The sequence below is a fragment of the Melanerpes formicivorus genome, unplaced genomic scaffold (genome assembly GCF_026170545.1).
Source record: "Melanerpes formicivorus ecotype bairdi unplaced genomic scaffold, bMelFor1.0.p_v2 SCAF_10, whole genome shotgun sequence".
Classification (NCBI taxonomy): domain Eukaryota; kingdom Metazoa; phylum Chordata; class Aves; order Piciformes; family Picidae; genus Melanerpes; species Melanerpes formicivorus.
The window spans coordinates 17241905-17261653 of NW_027142362.1; the positions used below are offsets into that span (position 1 = coordinate 17241905).

General features: G+C 41.0%; 1 protein-coding gene across 1 annotated transcript in view; it reads right to left on the minus strand.

Annotated features, from left to right (window-relative positions):
• THSD4 (thrombospondin type 1 domain containing 4) overlaps positions 1-18974 on the minus strand; it is a 255995-nt gene extending 237021 nt beyond the window's left edge. Inside the window, exons 1-2 of the mRNA XM_068143956.1 lie at positions 18705-18974; positions 201-309 (exon numbers count right to left, since the gene is read on the minus strand). Of these exons, the coding sequence (XP_068000057.1) occupies positions 201-229 (29 nt within the window). The 5' untranslated portion in view covers positions 230-309; positions 18705-18974. The remainder of the gene's footprint in view (positions 1-200; positions 310-18704) is intronic.
• Between the last annotated feature and the right edge of the window lie 775 nt (positions 18975-19749).

The following is a 19749-nucleotide window of genomic DNA, read 5'->3' on the forward strand; positions in this document are numbered from 1 at the left end:
TTCTTTTTGCATTATCACCACAGAATGCTATGTCTGGTATGCATGTACTTGATTATTTGGTCTTTGGGCAAGATTTTAATTTATTCTTCTACAACACAAACACTTACAACAGCAAAGCAAGAGACAACCAAATTGACATTTACTGCAATGTGATAAGAACATGTTAAATAAGATATTAACTGTTTTAATGCAACACTTACCTCAAAGAAACTATTAAACTGTCTACCATGATCCTTAAACACAAGATGTCTTGAAGTGAAAAATACCTCTTCACTGTGGCACCAGCACAATGTCAATCACACCCAAATCCTACAGAAAGAGAAAAGCATTTAGCACTGCTTATTCAGTATTTTCCAGGATGCCTACAAAACTGGATACATTAGTTGTATCTACTTGAATTCTTGAAATTTTACAACAATTCAAAGTGGAAATCCAGTGCATACAACTTGAGTAGGCTTGACACCTCCCATTTTTAGGCACAGAACTTCAGCAGTGCCAAAGGTCTGTGATGAAAGGCCATGAAATGCAAAATCTTGATTTGAATCCAAGGGATTCTAACCTGGTTTGACTGGTGATAAAGTAATTTCCCCAAGTCGAGACAGCTGAGGAGGAGAATGATGGAGCAGCTTTGGTGGGCACCCAGTATATCCAGCCAGAGTCAACGCAACCCAAGTTACTTTGTAAAACACGGGCAGCAATTCCAAAAGCAGGGGTTTAGTCTAGATCGCCCGCAACACTTTACATTATTTGAGCTTTTAGTGCAGTTTCAGAAAAAGCTGTATTCATTTAAACATTTGGCCAGGCCACACACACAGCACCAACACAAAGCCATAGGGTTAGACAGATCCCCTCAGTTAGTAACACACTTTGAGTGCCGAAGAAAACAGACGTCTCACTTTGTGCAACCTGACTCTTAATTACCAAACATACAGAGGAAATATTCTTTTGTATCACTTCTTGAAAACAGAGGATATACATCCAACATGATTGTAACCAACATGGTTCAAAGTTCTTACCATTCTGTTGGGTTTTTTTCACTAATGTACTCCTTTGGTTTTTTTTCACTCCACAATAATCTTTGTATCTAAAACCCCTGTATGGAGGCACACAATCTCAGTAGAACATTATTGAAGGATTCAAACTCACAGAAAGACAAATGTGCACTTAATGCAGTTTGTAAATTGGACATAATTTAAAAAGCAGAAAAGATATTATTTACATCTCTAGTTTTCTGAAGACGTGGGGGAAGGATCTCCAGTGTTCCTGGAGACTGTTCTTAAAAAGAGTGCTTGAAGTTCACACATATGTTTTTAATAAGCTCAGTTCATCTGTATCTTCAGTGTCAATAGCAAGTTGCGTTACAAACTCAACTTTCAACAGTATTTCAATGCCACTTTCAAAGTACTTCATACTGCAATTTATAGGTGCATTTCTTTTAAAGTATCATTTTAGCACAGTTTTAAAACTACCTAAGCAACTTGAGAGCGTGCTTTTTAAATTCTTTAAGTACTTAGGTGCTTACAGCCTGTTGAAAGAAATGTCATTTTGGCAGTGGTGGTTGTGATATTACAATGAGCAAACATGACAATTATTTTCCCTCCAGAAGATCCAGGAAAAAAATACAACAGAAGAAATGACATGAGACAGTTAATGCTAGGACTTAAATAGCCTGAATTTTGGCATGAAAACTTTCAAAACACCTGTTGAGGTATACTATGTGCTAGTCACTGCAAAAAGCCTTGCAAATGTGAAAGTCAAATTACCTTCCCACAAGCAGCTTAAAAGCTCTATAGAACTATCTAGCAAAAGACTTTCTAGTAACCTTATTTACAACAGAATAAATACTGATATCTCAACTGGAACAATTCTCATTGCTGTACTTCCACAGATTTACCAAGACTTTCTGCACTGCATTAAAATATTTGACATTTCATCAGTCTTCCTCTTTTCAGCTACAAGTGGGATGAAAACAAAATCTCTTAAATTAGGTAGGGAGAAAATGAAACAAAAAACCAAAACACCACACATGCCAACAAAACCCAAAAATAAACCCCAAAACTAACACACCACACAGAACAGAATTCAAACATCCCCTCCAAAACAGCCACGGCTTGACAAAGGAACAGGTGTTTCACTGCATACAATAAAATGTGCATCAGGCCACAGAAAATGAGACCGGATAAAAAGACCCTGACTAAAGCCTCTTCCCATTTCTCACTGCAGGTGAGTGATCCTAACACCTTCAAACTGCTGCTGCCAGTCTCAGTGGTTATACTACCAAGACTGTCTTGATATTTACTGGATTTTACTCTCAACATTACCTGCAGTCTCCTTAATCATCTCAGCCCAGCAGCCCACTTCTAGTCAACCCCCACAGCCCTTTGTCAGAAGGGCTCAGAGCAGCATTTAAGTGAAATTGGAACACAAACCCAGTGCTTTTATAATGGAAATTTCCAAAGGGGCAGAGACAGATAATGACAGTAATTCAGTAGTAGGTTCACAGGCAACCCCAGAAATCGGTTGCAATGAACCCAGTAAAAATCAAAGAGTTAAATGATGCAATTTATCAGAATTATCAGGACAGGCACCACAGACACTATAAAGAAAGGTAAGAGAAACAGGAAAAACTCTACTGGGAAGTCAACAATGAGATTTCCCCCTCAGATAATTAACTTAAAGAAACATCTTCCTACAAAGTGGTTTGGACATGCAGAAAAACAATGAATTAGTTATGTTAACTTCTTAAATATCACGGGACCAGTCACACGAAATTTTTCATGTGACCATACCCTTTGTGTATTGTAAGTGGATGGTATTTCATTGTCCCGAATTCCAATGTCATTTTAGCACTGAATACCTCTTGTAAGGCTCACACTTCTTATGTCACTTCACATACATCCATATGCATCTATGTACTAACTAACAGATTTCTTATGTCCATATGTACAGTACCTACTGAAACAATCCAAGACCCTTTAATTTAACTCACAACAAGGATGCAGAAACCACTCACAACATCATGTAGGAACATATGTTAACTGAACCACATACAGGATTCCTCTAGGATTTTACCCTATTTTATTTCATTTGCTTAAACATCAAGCCTACTTAAATTTCCTTTGGTATTTCTTTCGGTATGTATCTTGTCAGTCACAGCAACTTGAAGCTGTTTCAAGCTGTGAAACATGAATGTCATTCTGAAATTATCTTTCCATTTATGTGCAAAGCTCCTTTGTTTTCCCCTCAGTATTTTGGAAAAAAATTTTCATAAATTATATTTATAACTACTTTAAGAAAAATATGTTATGCCCTTGAATCTGTTGCCTTGCACACTGGTATATTGTGGCTACTAGTTTAGTTGTTCACAGCTAGAGAGTTCAATGCAAGTTGTCTGGATTGCATCCAATTTTTACTTCATTCCCAAGATTTTGATAAAGCACCTCACAGTGCACCAGGTTTACCTAGGGTATAATTTATACATACTTCCAACAGCTTGGATTGCCCCTGTTGACACCTATCACCAGAGTTCTAATCTCTTCAAATACTCGGTAACTGCATTTTGAACAAAGCTTTCAGCAACAAGTGTAACAGAGAAATCTAGCATTTGATCTGATGAAAAGTTCTGATGATTACCTGGAATAAACATGTTCATTAAAACAAAATCTGCAAGTTACTACACCTAACCCTGAAGGTGCCTCTCTGTTTTACTAAAATGCTTTGGAAACCTTTACGTTCTCCTTCTGGGCGTGTCGATAACTACTGCTGTCCAAGAAAGCACAGTGCCTGTCTCCAATCTAAGCTTGATCAAGATCCAGAAGTTTTAATTTCCCTGCCTAAAAATCTCACCACCCCTCCCCAGTTCTGTAATTATACTCCATAAACAATAGACACAAAGACAGGATCAAGCCTCTTACATTCACAGGTGCAACTACTAACTGTCTCTTAAACAAAGCCTCTGGAATCATCTGCTTTTGCATAACAGCGCGGTGGTGAGTCAGAGCCGGCGACAGGCAGCCCTGACTCACCGAGAGGAGAGGCACTCCCTGGGGCCTCAGGGCCGCGCCTCAGCCGTGGCCTGCGGTCCTGAACTAGGTGAAGGTGCCTGCGGTTCCACAAAGCTGTGTTTCTACACTTCAGCTCCTTCCTTTGAAATTCAGTGGAGAACATGTAACCTGATCAGCTGACACTCAATTCCATATTTGATTGTCCTGTGAAAATCTAGGAGACAAAGTTGGTGAAATCCAGCAGTTACCATACACATGATGACCCAAAATTCCCATTCAAAAGAAGCAGATTTTGGCTTGTAAAAATCTAATGATGGATGGTGCCATAATTCAAACAATTTTGCTTCAGTCTTTGTTGAAGTACATATAATTTAACTAAAAATCCAACAAGGATTGTGACATTAATCCTGTGGGTAAAAGGGACAAGCAAGAAATTGCTTCTTTATAGGCTGAAAGCTGCGATCATTGCATATGACTAGTAGCATTTTGGGGGTTTTTGTCCCCTAGATTTCATTTTTCTTAACCCTTGTTTGGGTATATATTTGCTGAATGTGCACTAGTAATAAAAATATCATAAAAGTGACATTTTATAATGAACCCCATCTAAAAGTCACTAAAGAACTCTTAAATTCACTAATAAGTGTATGTATGGAATTAACATCATAGTAATAGGTTTGATAATCAAATAAAGTGTATTGTTGTGGCATGAATTATGACAGTTAATTAAGATCAATTGTAAAGGAAGCATGCTGTAGTTGTAGTGCTAAGTTAATTAGTAATCCTGAGGTGTTTTAATCCAGAAAAGGTAGTTTAGGTGGAGATCAGCTTTAGCCAACTTAAACAACAAACCACACACATCAGAAAACCACAAAATCAAGTCAAGTGTCGGAAAATTTTAAGCCAGTATTTGAAATAATAACACAGAAAGATAAATGTTTCTCAATATTCAGGCTGCACCAAAACTGCCATTTTTAGTCTGATTTTGCCCCCTCTTTCACCTTTTGAAAGCATTAGCTAATTCTTACAAACACATAATTGCATTTAAAGTTCTCCTGTGTGGTTTCCAGGCAGAAGACCATTATGTAAAAGGTAAAATGAATCACAGAAATGAGATCATCTATCTCTCCAAACTGACAGAGAATCTTGGGGTCTAACTATTTGGAAACTGTTGCAAATCCATTTTAACTTCATTTTAAGATTTCAAATTGACAGGCTGTGCAGTTTTGGTCAAATACCTGGCATTATTTTTTAAACTATGCCTAGTAACTACCACTTTTACAAGAATGATTTCTTATGATGACACTGTAGATGGACAAGCTCATTTTTAAATGAGGAAACTTTTAAATGAGTGCAACTTTCAGTTCTTGACTCTGTGTTGTCTTCTACAGCAGCCAATATACTGATTTAAGGAATTCCAACTCCTCATAGCTGATCTGAATCACTGCTGCAGAATAAACTGGGTAGACCATAAGATAAGTATGTAAAGATCTGAGCAATTCTGCTCCCATATGAAAGTACTTACTCGATATTCAATTAGGATATTCTACTTGTGTCATGTAAATGTAGTTGCAGATTTTGCTCACAGATCCCCTGACAACCATTGCACACAACCATTAAAACTAACCTATCTGTAAATGGTTTAAAGCAAAACAACAAGTTAACCTGCCTGCTCCCCCAACAAAGAAGTGGGAAAAAAGTAACACACAAAACTCAGGGTTGAGATAAAGAGATAAGACTTTACTGAATAAATGAAATAACATAAATGAACAATTACCTTAGCTAATAATCTAATAATACTCTGCATGATTACTTTAGCTTATCCTATTTGCAGAAAAAGCACAGCAAAATATGGGAGGATGGGAGGGAGGGAGGGAGAGAAAAACCTAAACAGCATAAAAGAAAACCAGCGGCTACCCCACTCCCACTCATCTAGCCATCATCTCTGTGGAAAAGCCAATGCCCCAAAAAACTCACAACCCTAAAGCAGCAACAAGAACAAGTAATCCTCTCATGTTACAATCTGAACTTCAAGCCCCACTTTGCTCCAGCCAGCACTTTATTTTGAAGCTGGCATGAGGCAGGACGGTATGAATAGCAGCAGCCTAAAAACCCATGACACTGTCCCATACTTAGCAGCCCAAGGAACTGAATGTTCTACCAGTTTCAGCATTTGAAAGCTATAAAAGGTGCTTCTTATCACAGCTCTATGTATTAGAAACCATCACCTCTTCTCACAAAACACATACCATATACTTTTATAAAATTTGCTTTCCTTTTAAAGAACTTCTTTGTTACAACCTGAGTAGTCCAAACCAATGATGCAGAAGAGACTGCACGCTATATATTAAGGTGGGCATGCTATATATTAAAGACACGATTTCATGGTCAACATTAATCTCATTATTTATATTCAGGGAAAGGGAAAGGGAAAGGGAAAGGGAAAGGGAAAGGGAAAGGGAAAGGGAAAGGGAAGAAGAAAAAACCCCATGTTAACAGCCTAAAAAGCCAGATGGAAATGCCTGACATCTCTATAAGCACCCATTCACCTGTATTTGGAACACAAATTCCCTCTCTGAAATCAAAGAAAATTTCTTTCTACCTATCTTAGTCTGAGCTTCGTCAAAACATCAGCTTGCAACAGCATTTAATTGGAGTTTACATCAAGAGGTAGAGAGATGATAATTCTGAGACCCTACTGTCTTTTGCACGAAAATCAAGGGCCCACCAGCCTCATTCAGAGAGTTATAACATGTCCTATTTGCAAAGGTCATAGAAAACAACTATTTCAGCAAATCTAATTGAAGGCACATGTACAAGAGAAGTAACAGGCAACAGCAGTATAATCAGCTATTTCTTAGTAACACAGCTGGGAAACACCCCTCTCATCAAGCAAAAATCACCTATTACATAATTATTATGCAGTTAGTTGACACCTTCCTTTTGCAAAGAGGGAAAACTATTTTTCAGCCATATAAAGAAAACCTCTGCCTGGTGGAACACAAGCCTTTTTTCTTCTGTTTTTTTAAGCCACTTACCATAAGAGTTAATTTTCAACTTTAAATACGTGCCCATAACTTTCATGTAGGGGAAAAAAAGGAATAAAACATGGGACACTGTGCTTCAGGGAATAACTTTTTTGGTCTGAGTATTCAGCAACATTCAATAGCATTGATAGGTGAAAATCAAGTGTTCCTGGTGACAAGGTGCCATTCAAAGTACGTATGTCCTTTACATAATGATGAATAATAGGTCTAATGAGAGGTCTTACAAGAGTACTGTGAAATTAAGTGTTTCTTTTCTAATTTTGAAAGAGAATACCATGGAATTTAAAGCCAACATGAAGCAATGGACTGTCAAAGGTCTGTGACAACTAACTGAAAGAATGACAGTAAGTCATCTTACAATTCTGCCACTATTAAATTCTGCATGCTAATAAATAAAAGTATAACTCAGAAGAGGCACTGGAGATCAGTTTTATGTCACATTTTCTATTATCTTTCACCCACAATAAAACTTTGATGAGGGCTGCAGCACAACATAGATACTGAATACATAGGCAACGAGGATAGCAGCATCATATGCCAACTGTGCTGTTAAGCCTTTAGCATTTGATGGGGTACATTTGCAGAGGTGCACCTCTTCTTTATGGGAAGATGGTGTTAAGGGGGATGAAAAGGAAAACCTAAGTTTTCCAACTTTAAGTAATAATGGTGTCAAACAACACATTTGTCTTTTTAAGAAAGACAAATGAAGATTCAGCATGATTAGTGACAGCAGAATAAACATCAAATTCATAGGTTCAGAAACCCAGAAACAATTTATGTTCTCAATTCTACCCCTTGAGACTGAGGCCACTGAATAGAATTTTCCTGAAGTCTTCATTTCATTCAGGTTCAGTTCAGACTCCCAAAAATATCCTAATACTTGTATATACCCTACCTTCACGTAGTGAACTCTTTAGCCTCATGCATTTTAACAATTAATTGCAAGATCCTTTAAGGGTGGGCAGTGAGAGCTGATTATTCTCATCCCATCAGTTTGATGGGGATTTTAGACATTCTACAAAGCTTGTCTTGCTGCTATGCCTAATGTGCTCTGGTGGTCTAGATGACAGCTAGTATTTCAATCCATTAATGTAAACTTCATAAACTGTTATGCTCCTACAGGAGATATCAGTACATGACACAAAAACATGAAGATAATCATACATTCAAGGAATCTCAGACTATCAATCACTGAGCAGTAGAGTTGGAACATTTCACTCACTGAAGATTAAAATCTCCCTCTAAGGAAATACATAGCTTGGCAGATGCTGTCCAGTGGTCTGTGAAGAATGAGTTTATGGTTGACAGATAAAAGATACTACCCTCACAGAGCTACTAACAACCCTTGTCACACTTGCTAATGGTGCTATGCAAAAACTCAAGTAGCCAGGAAAACTGTACTGTTTTGACTTCCAGTCACCCTGTCCAGGTCAGGTTCTAGTCTTGAGATTTTCCCAGCCTATAAATAAATGTGCTAATTCTTTCAAGACAGCTTTGCCTGATGGTAGGTCTAAGACTTGACCATAGAATCTGACTTTGAAAGAACTGAATCAATTTGGCTACTTGTAATTTCATTTCCTCAAGCTGATGCATGTGAGTATCCACTCTCATGTCTGCAAAAGCCAAACAGGTTGAAGATAAATCATACTTCTCTACAACTCCTGCATGGACTTGCACAGAAGGGCAGGTTAAGAGAAATCCCTTTTTTAACAAAACAGTGGAAACCAGCACTAGTTAGTCACAGCGTACTAAAAGGAGGAGGTTGCATACTGCCTTCCCACTTAACCATACACTACTTCACGCAGGATAACCTAGCTTGTTTGCAACCCTATTTTGCAACACAACAGTTTGGAAAAAATTATTATACTTCATTTTGAGAACCTGGGAAGAAAAGGAAATTCTCCTGGATATGGAAGAAGGGGTAGGCAACTCAGGAAGAGTACCAGACTCTTGCAAGGATATGTAGTGAGAAAATTAGAAAGGCCGAACTTCAGCTAGAACTCAATCTGGTCAGTGTCATTAGGAGAGCTTTTGTAAGTATGTTAACAGTGAAAGAAGAGCTAGGGAGAATCTCCACCCACTACTGGATGTAGGAGGGAACCTGGAGACCAAAGACAAGGAAAAAGCTGAGCTAGTGAACGACTACTTTGCCTCAAAATTTGTCAGTGACACCAGTTGCTTTTTGAGGGCTCATCCACTGGAACTCTAAGATAGAGATGGGGAGCAGAAAGCAGCCCCTACATTCTAGAAGGAAATGATCAATGACCTATTGTGCCACTAAAATGTGCACGTCTATGGGACTAGCTAGGATCCACCCAAGGGTACTTCAGGAGCTGGCTGATGTGCTCACCAAGCCACTCAACCATTATTTGTCAACAGTCCTGGATAGCTGGGGAGGTCCCAGTTGACTGAAGGCTAGCAAATGTGATGCCCATCTACAAGAAGGGCTGGAAGGATGATCCAGGGAACTACAGGTCTGTTAGTCTGAGTGCCATCACACGGCACTTACAAGACAACCAGGCAATCAGGCCAAGTCAGCATATGAAAGGCAGGTCCTGCCTGACTAAGCTGATCTCCTTCTACAATAAGGTGACCTCCCTAGTGGATGAGGGAAGTGCCATGGATATTGTCTACCTAGACTTTAGTAAAGCCTTTGACGTTGTCTCCCACAGCATCCTCCTTCAGAAACTCATGGCACAAGGCTTGGATAAGTGCACTCTGCATTGGACTAAAAACTGGCTGAATGGCCAGGCCCAAAGAGTGGTAGTGAATGGAGATAAATCTATCACTAGTGGGGTCCTCCAGGGTTCAGTACTGGGGCCTGTCCTCTGTAATATCTTAATGATCTGGATGAGAGGATTGAGTGCACCCTCAGTAACTTTGCAGATGACACCAAGATGCGTGGCTGTGTCGATCTGCTAGAGGGTAGGGAAGCTTTACAACAGGACCTGGACAGGTTAGACCAACAGGTCAAGGTTAACTGTATGAAGTTGAACAAGGCCAAGTGCCAGGTCCTCTACCTGGGTCACAACAACCCCATGGTAAGCTACAGTCTTGGGGATGTGGTTGGACAGCTGTGACTCGGAGAGGGACTTGGGGATATTGGTTGACAGTCAACTAAATGTGAGCCAGCAGTGTGCCCAGGTAGCCAAGAAAGCCAATGGCATCCTGGCTTGTATGAGAAACACCGTGGCCAGCAGGAACAGGGAGGTGATCATCCCCCTGTACTCAGAACTGGTGAGGCTACTTCTCAAATACTGTGTTCAGTACTGAGCCCCTCACTACAGGAGGGACACTAGAGCATGTCCAGAAAAGGGCAATGAGGCTCATGAAGGGCCTGGAGCACATGACCTACAAGTAGCATCTAAGGGAGAAGAAGAGGCTGAGAGGAAGGAGACCTCATTGCTCTCTACAACTGCCTGAAGGGAGGTTGGAGGGAGGAGGGGGCCAGGCTCTTCTCCTTGGTGTCAAGTGACAGGACTAGAGAAAATGGATTCAAGTCGGGCCAGAGGAGGTTCAGGCTGGATGTTATTAAATATTTCTTCACAGAGGGGGTTCTCAAACACTGGAATGATCCGCCCAGGGCAGCGGTGGAGTCACCAGTCCTGGAGGTGTTTAAGCAGTATGTGGACCTGGCACATAGGGACATGGTTTAGTGTTGAGCCTTCAGTGCTGGGTAGAGGGTTGGACTGGATGATCTTTGTAGTCTCTCCCAAGTGGATGTTTTCAGTGATTCTGCATCTCACTGCTGAGTGGCATACCTGGATTAGGAGGATAGCAGGGACAGGAAAGCATGACTGCCACAATACAAGTCCAGCTGACAGCACACAAAGTCTTCTGGCTCTATCTAAAAATCAATGATGACTTCAGATTAAAGTATTATTTTCTGCCTATATATAACAAATGTTATAACACAAACATCTTTGCTCACTATCTCTGTTGATCAGATGTAGCTTAGAAACACTACTTAGCAGTAGTAATTTCAGAGTTAGCAGCTATGCAAGTCACAACAAAATCCATTCTCACTTTTCACTTCTCTTTTCTGACCGCAATAAATGTCAAATCTAATTTAGTTTATCAAACTCATCTGTGATGCTGAAACCTCTGCCATAATCATACCATGCTTAGAGAACTTTTGTAACCATTCTTGCTCAAGCAAACTATTCAAGTGGCTGGGACTTTGCCTAAGTAAAGAGAGAATGAAGAATTCTGAACAGGGTCCTTATTGCATCAGGTAAAAAGAAATCAAAGGTCATCTCTTGGCACTAGACCCCGAACCTATTTGTGCTTGAGGGCAGGTTATTCTAGTGCACTGACCTTCACCTGACATCACTTAATGCTTTAAATAAAATTTTCACATGTCTACAAACTGAAAACCAGAGACTTAAAATGTAAATGAAAGGCTGCATGAATTCACAAGGCAACAAGCACAGCCTATTAAAAAGGGCTGGTAACACGCTGGACTTTCCATGGCTGCTTTAAATAGTCCCTATGCCACAGGCAGAGGATGCAAGATCAGTGGTGACCTTTAAAAAAAAAACAACTGAGTTTTGTAAGTTTGTTTTTCCTTAAATCAGAGCCTGCTGCTGCTGTTGTGCATAGTGCTTGATGTCAGAAAAGCAGGGATTTATACAGTGACTTGTAATCCTTTATTTGAGTACTCACTGTTGGAGATAGGTGAAGACTTGCTGAAAGGAATGTGATTCGAATATAATCGCTCTTTGAGCACTGCTTGACACTGTTTCCTCATTAAGTACAAAATCTGTATGGTCTAAGTAAATAGGAATTTTGAAAAGCCCCTCTAATAGAACTTTAGGAAAACAGCAAAACAAACCAAGCCTACCTTTCCGAACCTTCAATTGCCAGCAAGTTACATTTGGAAACAGTTTCTCCTCTTCCTTGTCAAAGCAGTAGAAACAATCACCGTTTAATCGCTAGCAGCGTGGTTCAAAACAAGTCAGATCACTTTCTGTCCAATTCTAACAGCATGAAAACAGCAAAGACATTTTAGTCCTTTCATGCCCTCATAATTCAAAACTGGATAGGGATTAATTTTTTCTTCTTTAAAATAATTATCAATTATTATGAGTTAAATTTTAAACATGCTGTCAAACTATTACTCTGCATTCAGCCCTGGTATGATGAATTTGGCCAGCAACAAATACAGGCCGAAGGGACAGCTTTATGACAACTGATTAATTATCTCAGCATTGGCAGTGCTTAAGTAATAAATCTAAACCTGATCCTGCAAAATTGCAAACATTGCTAGAGGGGCAACCAAAGTACTCCAAGCTCCTTAATGCCAATGTGAGGAAACCTCTGAACTGTGAAAGAAAAAAACAAGACAGTGACAGTCTTTTTGATGTGCAATATGCATTATCAAGTACAAGCAATACCTGAAGAAGCTACTTAGCACTCCAGGAAAAATCAAAACCGACACCCTGCCTTAACCATGTTTCAAAACACGAATAATATTTCCTGGGCCACCAAAGCTGAACAATATCAACAGTTAATGGTTAACACAACCTATTCTTTTAAAGCTTTATTCTTATGTTGTTCTAGTTAAGTGGTTAAATTCCACATACAGACCCTGAAGATCAGCAAGGAGATTTGCCTGCTGTCCCACACTCACTTCCACAGTGAGTGCAGCTCCATGGAACTACAGGAAAATGAGAGAGCTTTCATTGCCAGATTAAGTAATTGCATCCATTCCATATAATTTATCACACTTTGGGGCAGCTTGTGTCATGGGATGTCATTTTATTGTAATTATGCAGGATGGGATTGGACAGGCTCTTGCTTTTCTTTGCCCATCTGATAAGCAAAAATATTTCTTCTTTTTACTTTCGTAGAAACTACATATTTTAGGTAAAAATAGCCAAACAAAAATTAAAGTACAATATACACCCAACTAATAGCAGCCTGATGTTAGCAAGCCAGGACTACAGTAATCATCTTTACCATGGGTAGGAAAAAAAAAAAAAAAATAAATCCAGGACATCTGAAAACTTTCCAAGTCAACATTTACTTTCAGATTATTGTCAACAGCTTTGCTGAACTTGCCATTTAGAGATAGGTTTGTCCTTCCACGCACTTCTCTCCAGCTAATCCAAATGGAGCACCAGGGGAATCCACTTGATTTGGGATTACTGATTTTAGTCATAGGATAGTCAAGTATCTAAGTGACGTTTTTGTCCTGGGGGAGCAATATTCCATGCTTACACATATCCAAATGCTGATCCAGCAAGGCCAGGCACAACAAGTGTTTTTCACCAAGAAGCAGCTCTAATGAAGAAGAGCTTTATAAAGGAGCTTTTTTATCCATCCTCTTCCCAAAGTAAGAGCAGAGAAAACATTTGAACTGGGGTATCACATCTCCCACAGAAGGCAAAAAGCAGGAAACCATACTACTTCTATGCAATGCTACGGACAGTATCATTAGGCTTACAACAAACATTTAACTTTGGGCAGCCTTCTCCTCCTGCTCACTTATCAAGGACAAACCTTGCCCCACTTCACAGGCAAGCAAGATCCAAGGGGTCATGTCAGCCCTGCTTCTGTATTGACAGAGACAAATTTGAAAAGACACTGCTCACTACTAGGTTTCTCTGCTAAACTTCTTACCTATACAAGAAGAAGTAAATACAACTCTCAGGCATAGACAAAGTTCAGAAGTTGCAACTCTGTTGTCACAACAGTAACCCCTGAATTTAACAAAACCTGAAGCAACAAAACACAAGTAAGCAAAATGAAAAAGACAAAAAAAGCAAAAAAAAAACCCCAACGAGGTAGCTTTCCAAAGAACTGCACTTCTCTCTACACTTAATCATAGATAGCTATGTATAACTTGTGAGTTTATGGCAATCTTAAAAGAAGGAGAATACAGAACCACAGCTATGATTAAGCAGATTCTCTGCAAAGGGTTGAATTTTATTTTCTAAGTCCTGTAAATTAAACATCATTTTTTTGGTACCCGATGAGACTCCCAAAGGCCACAGTTCCAGGAACTGACTACATGGGAAGCGTAACTCTCAGCAGAACAAGTTACTAACTCTTGTACTGACAAAGAGAAGACTGCAAACTCCAAGGACTCCAAAAACATGTAGTTTAGTATTTTGGGATTTGCAAGCCAATGTAATGATTCTGGGGCACATCTGCCTTCTGATTTCTAAACACTCCACAAGGTAGTAATGGACACCAATAAACTGACATTAGACCACAAACGCTGCTTCTGTGACTCTGCTAAAGGTCAACATTTGATCAGTTAAATTTATTTCCAGATCTCTGAAGCTTGCTCCTTTCTTTCCACAAATCACATGAAGACTTTAAATATATCTGTGCTAACAAAGCCTCCTTCATTACTTCTTTTATAAATAAATTATAACTTGTAGATTTGTGTTCATCAAAATCCACATTTCTTAAGTTCACAGGGAATTCCCTGTTCCTGGTGAAACAGAACTTCATTTTGATTCCTCCTTCACAGACAATTGTAATGAAATGATGATTTGGAAATATGTTTGGGAAAAAAAAAAAAGGAGGGATCTGCACTTCAGGCAGGGCTAAACTCCAAGAATGCAGTCATATCAATACTTGAAAATTTTAATGCTTAACACCAACTGATGAATGCATATAAGGAATATGAACCAATGCCTGAGAAGAGTTGCATTCATGCATTGTTAAGTCATTCTACCAGCAAAGAATGATTCTCTTTGCCACAGTTCAGACACACCACTAGTTCCACTGCAGAAAAAGCACTGTCTGCTTGTAAAACCAGGCAATATACAGAAGCAGTCCCTTACATGTGAAAGCAGGAATATCAAGAGATAGACTTTAAAGAAATACTGAAATGGTAGTTTAAAACTCCACCAAGATTTCACAGCTGAAACCACAGTCATGCTTTCCAAAGACAAGAGCACATCACATGAGAACACCTTGATCAGAAAGCCACTGAAGTTAGTGATAACCTTTTCCTTGACTTACTTACCCTTAAATCAGAACTTTAAAGAAAAGAGACAGTGGTTTTCACACTTACTGAGTAAAGAATCTACAGAACCAAATGGGAAAAAAGTCAAATTTTAAAATATAGTTTTTCCATATAAGGAATATGGAATCTTCCTGTGAAGGGAAATTCCAAAACTAGGACCAAAATAAACACTGAGCTGGGATAGCAAGGAGCAGCAGCACAGGACTGATGTGAAATAGCCAACAAACAAGTCCTTAAGCCATGATTTGAAGAAACACAATAATAAACTATGACGCACATGGTACATAATTTTGTTTTGCTCATATATATATAGATATTATTATCCCACTGGCATATATTTTTGGTTTGGGTTTTTTTTAGTCATAGAACACTTGGCATGCAAATTATCTTCATGAAGTTTTACAAGGAGAAGCTACCCAAATGTGATGTGTGACATGACACTCACAAGGCCCCAAGAGAAAAATGGGTGGGACAGAACATTCCAGGAGAAGATAACCCAAGCTGGTTTACATTACAGAATTTGTCTCTGCTATTGTCAACCACTTATTTACGCCATACATGTTCATGACTGAATTAGCTTCACAATTACCTGATTTGCCCTCCAAACGTCATTTACATCACATTAAACTGCTTCTGAAAATAAAAGAACTAAGAGGAACTGTAGATGTGCCTACTTAAGGGAACAAGACTTTTCACAGACTATATCCTGCAGCTAGTGCTATGACCACTGGAAGATTTTCACAATTACAAGCTACAAAATGCTTTGTCTACTTACAATGATAGAAGTGGTACTCTCAAGGGCCAAAACTATTTAAGAAATTGGTCTGATACAGTTTGTTTTCTGCTCTTACTTTCCTCCTACTTGCAAAAAATAACAACCTTCTACAACTGAAGCCTGTTATGATAATACAACACTACAGGGGACACAGTTAAAATTGCTTGTGCATGGTTGACTTTGGAGTTTCCTGGCATTTTAAGTGCTTAATCATCAAACCTTAATGTTTTCTAACAGAACAACTCAAAGCATGTAGACGTCTCTACACTGACTGCACTTAACTGTTGATTATAAACTACATTTTAAAGAAAAAAGGGAAAAAACAAAATACTACTGCTAAGTGTCTCACTGGCACTTCTTCACCACCACTTTCACTACAACTGCCACTGCGAATGGTCAGACCATCACACATCTGATATCACATCACAGAGAATTGAGACCACTTGTACAGAAAACCAGCTTTTATGCTATCATTATTTGCATAGAATCACACACTCAGGCCAGGCTGAGTCTTTAAGATGATTCTGACCATTTTTGGTTTCCTTTCAGGCAATGTTTGCCTACCAGTGTTATTCAGTATTTCAGTATTTCAGTATTCATAAGGTTGGAAGGGACCTCAAAGATCATCGAGTCCAACCTGTCACCACAGCCCTTACCACTAGAGTAGGGAAGACACTACTGCCCACTGCAGGCTTGAACTCACGACCTTCCCATTAAGGGTCTTATGTGCTACCAACTGAGCCATTTAAGAAGTTCCAAAACTAAGGCTGCGTTGGCCGGGAATCGAACCCGGGTCAACTGCTTGGAAGGCAGCTATTCAGTTTGTCCTAGAGCAAAAGCAAAGTTTTAATACTGCAGTCATAAAACTCATCACTGTCTATCAGCAACCTAATTAATTTTCTGCAATTAAATCTGCAGGAGCTCTGAATGAAACTGTTGTATGAAGGGTGAAAAGACAGAAATCTTGTGCCATGCAACATTTTCAAGTGCTTCTGAAAGTTAAGAGTCAAGAATCAGAAACTGCTCCTCCAGTTCCAATGGAGCTGTTTCAGATGAGAGTCATCATCAGCAAGACCTGGGTTAGCCCTTCTCCTAAATAAAACCTGACAAGCTATGCTGAGAGCACAATTATGACAGACAATCCATGCTTCCTACTTACACTTAGTATGAAGGCTTGTATATGATAACCCAAACCAGCTCACCTCTTATTTCTAACTTTGCTAAAAATCCTCATTTTACAGTACTTTTCTCCTTGGAAGGCAGTCTCTCCTCCTAGTCCCACTAGACTCCCTGGGGGAAAGATGATGGAAAAGAAATCATCAAGAATTACAGCTAACAGATTTCAGCAGTATCAAGTTTCATTTTAAACCCCTGATGATACCAAATGGGTAGAAATCACATAAACCAGCAGATTACTACTAATTTTACACCACAAGGAAGCCTCAATTGGCCAGCTACAGTGTGATACATCAAGTTGGTAAGAGTGCACTGGCAGTTCCACAAACAGCTCTAAACTTGGACAAATTTGGGCTATTTTCAGTTCCTGCTCTTGCCAGAGAAGACAGAATAAACATGCACAGCAGAATGACAGAACAGGAAAAGTCCACTGGGCATCACATTGGGCTTCTAACAACTAGTTACTTAGACAGTAGTTTATGATTTAAACAATAAACCATGATGACCTATCAACAGATGACCACACAGTGAGTTAACAAACATTTGTGTTACTTCTGTTGGCTATTCACATCATTGATGCACAAACTTACAAGTTGTCCTCTCTGCAAACAGCTGATCCCTCGATTAATAACATATAAAAGAACAATAAAAATACAGAAAAAGGTGATGACACTGGAAAGAGACACAAAATAATTCTCATACAAGAAGTGACCAAAAACCTAAGAATTCTTTACCTGAAAATAAGGGAGAGCAGAAAACAACAGAATACAGTCCTGAAATAGCACAAAGGCACCCTGAGCAGAGAACAAGCAGAGTTCATCAGGACAGGTATCAGGTAGTAGATTTGAAGGAAGCAGGTTTTCCACACAACACATTAACCTGTGGAACTCACTGCTGACAGATTTTCTGAACTTTTCATGCTTCTGCCATGGGGGAAAAAAGAAAAAAACACCACCACACAATCGGACGAATTAATGGCAAGCGTGTCAAGGATCATTAAACACAGAAGTGTGGGCACTGACAGTTGAAAAAATGTAAAGTTATAGCTGGCTGAGAAAAGGTATTGCCAAATTCCTCTGTGCTAAGGCATACAGCGCTGTAGCCTGACAAGTGAACAGTAATAGCTCAACTGCTGCTACAATTTAGGGACAGAATAAAGTGTAACAAAGCCAGAGGCAAGAGAGCGTGAAGAGAAATACCGAACACCAACACAGTTCATGCTTTGCGCACTGTATTTAAATAGACGAAAAGACCTGGCCCAAACCAAGAACAATTGCGACACGCATTCTTCCTGAGAAAAGTTAGTCTCTGCTTTTACTCTCTCATATAAACTGCTGGATTCAGCTCCGACTACGTGCAGTTACTGCTGCTGCTGGGACATCGAGGCAAAACGAAGCAGCACCTTACACACCCTCTGGATGCAGCCCCTGGAAACCGAGCCTGCAGGGAAAGCAGCTCCGAAATGGCTACTCACACAGCCAAAACCAGGCAGAAACACGAGGCGCAGGCATCTCGCAGAGCACATCAGAAAGCTCTGTCACAGCCAGGAGAGAGTGCGAGAACCTCAGGCTGGGTTCCGAACGCACACCCAGACTAGAGCAAGCCCCCACTGCGGCCCCGCAGCCCCAGCCATCCCCGAGCCTCTGAGGCACTGCCCGCACCGCCGATCACACGCCCGCTCCCCCCCGGCGAGACGCCGAGCTCGCCCGCTCGCCCCCCACCTGGCGCGGGGCTCCCTCTTCGGGGCGCTGCCTACGCGGGGGCGGCCGGGCCTTGCCTCGCCTCACCGCGCAGCTCCGCGCCGGCGTCCCTCGCAGCGCACGTCCCGTCCGCACGCCCCACGACGAGGCGCTCTCCGTGCGGCGGGGGCGAGAGAGCTGGCACACGCACGGCCTCCGGCGCATGGGAGGCGGAGGCCCCTCCGCCGGGAGTTCTAAAGCGCGGCTGCAGGTCGCCCCGCAGAATCCGAGGCAGGTTCTCAGGGGGTGAGGGACAGCCTCTCCCCTCGCTCCCGCCGGCCTCCCGCGCAGCGACAACGCCGCCCCGCGACTGCTGCCACCTGGCGGCCGCGCCGACCAGCGGCGCCCCGCCGAAGCCGACAAGACGGAGATGCGCTGCCGCCTGAAGCATTCGGGGCGGGGAAGCGAGGGGAACCGCACCTTCCAGCGGCGCCTGGGCACGCACGTAAACGAGCGAGGCCGATGGCAGGTCCCTGCTGACCCCCGCCTCTATCTGGCGCGAGGGCAGTGAGCGCAGGTGCTACCGTGCCGAACGAAGCCCGGGCCGCCCCATGCCCGGCCACATCTGGCACTAAGGGCACATAGAGACCGTCGGGGAAGCAAAGGCAGTCCTGTGCCCCAACGGCCGGCGCCCACTCGCGCTTCTGCGGTGACAGCCGGCTCTGCATAGGCCCCGCACCTCCCGCCGGTGCGCAGAGCAGTCTCCACTAACAGCCGTCCTGCCCGCTGGTAGTATATGATAGATAGATAGATAGATAGATAGATAGATAGATAGATAGATAGATAGATAGATAGATAGATAGATAGATAGATAGATAGATAGATAGATAGATAGATAGATAACATTAGGTATCTAGATGTTTGTTCAGTTCCTACAGCCTTATGCTGTGAGGAGGCCACTAATGCACCCCATGCTGCTGGCCTCAGACACTACAAGAAAACATAACTGCCATCTTGGTTCTCACTGTCTGGGTGAAAAACCATCTGCTTGCAGCAGAAATACAACTGGAAGACAATGTGTGATTCT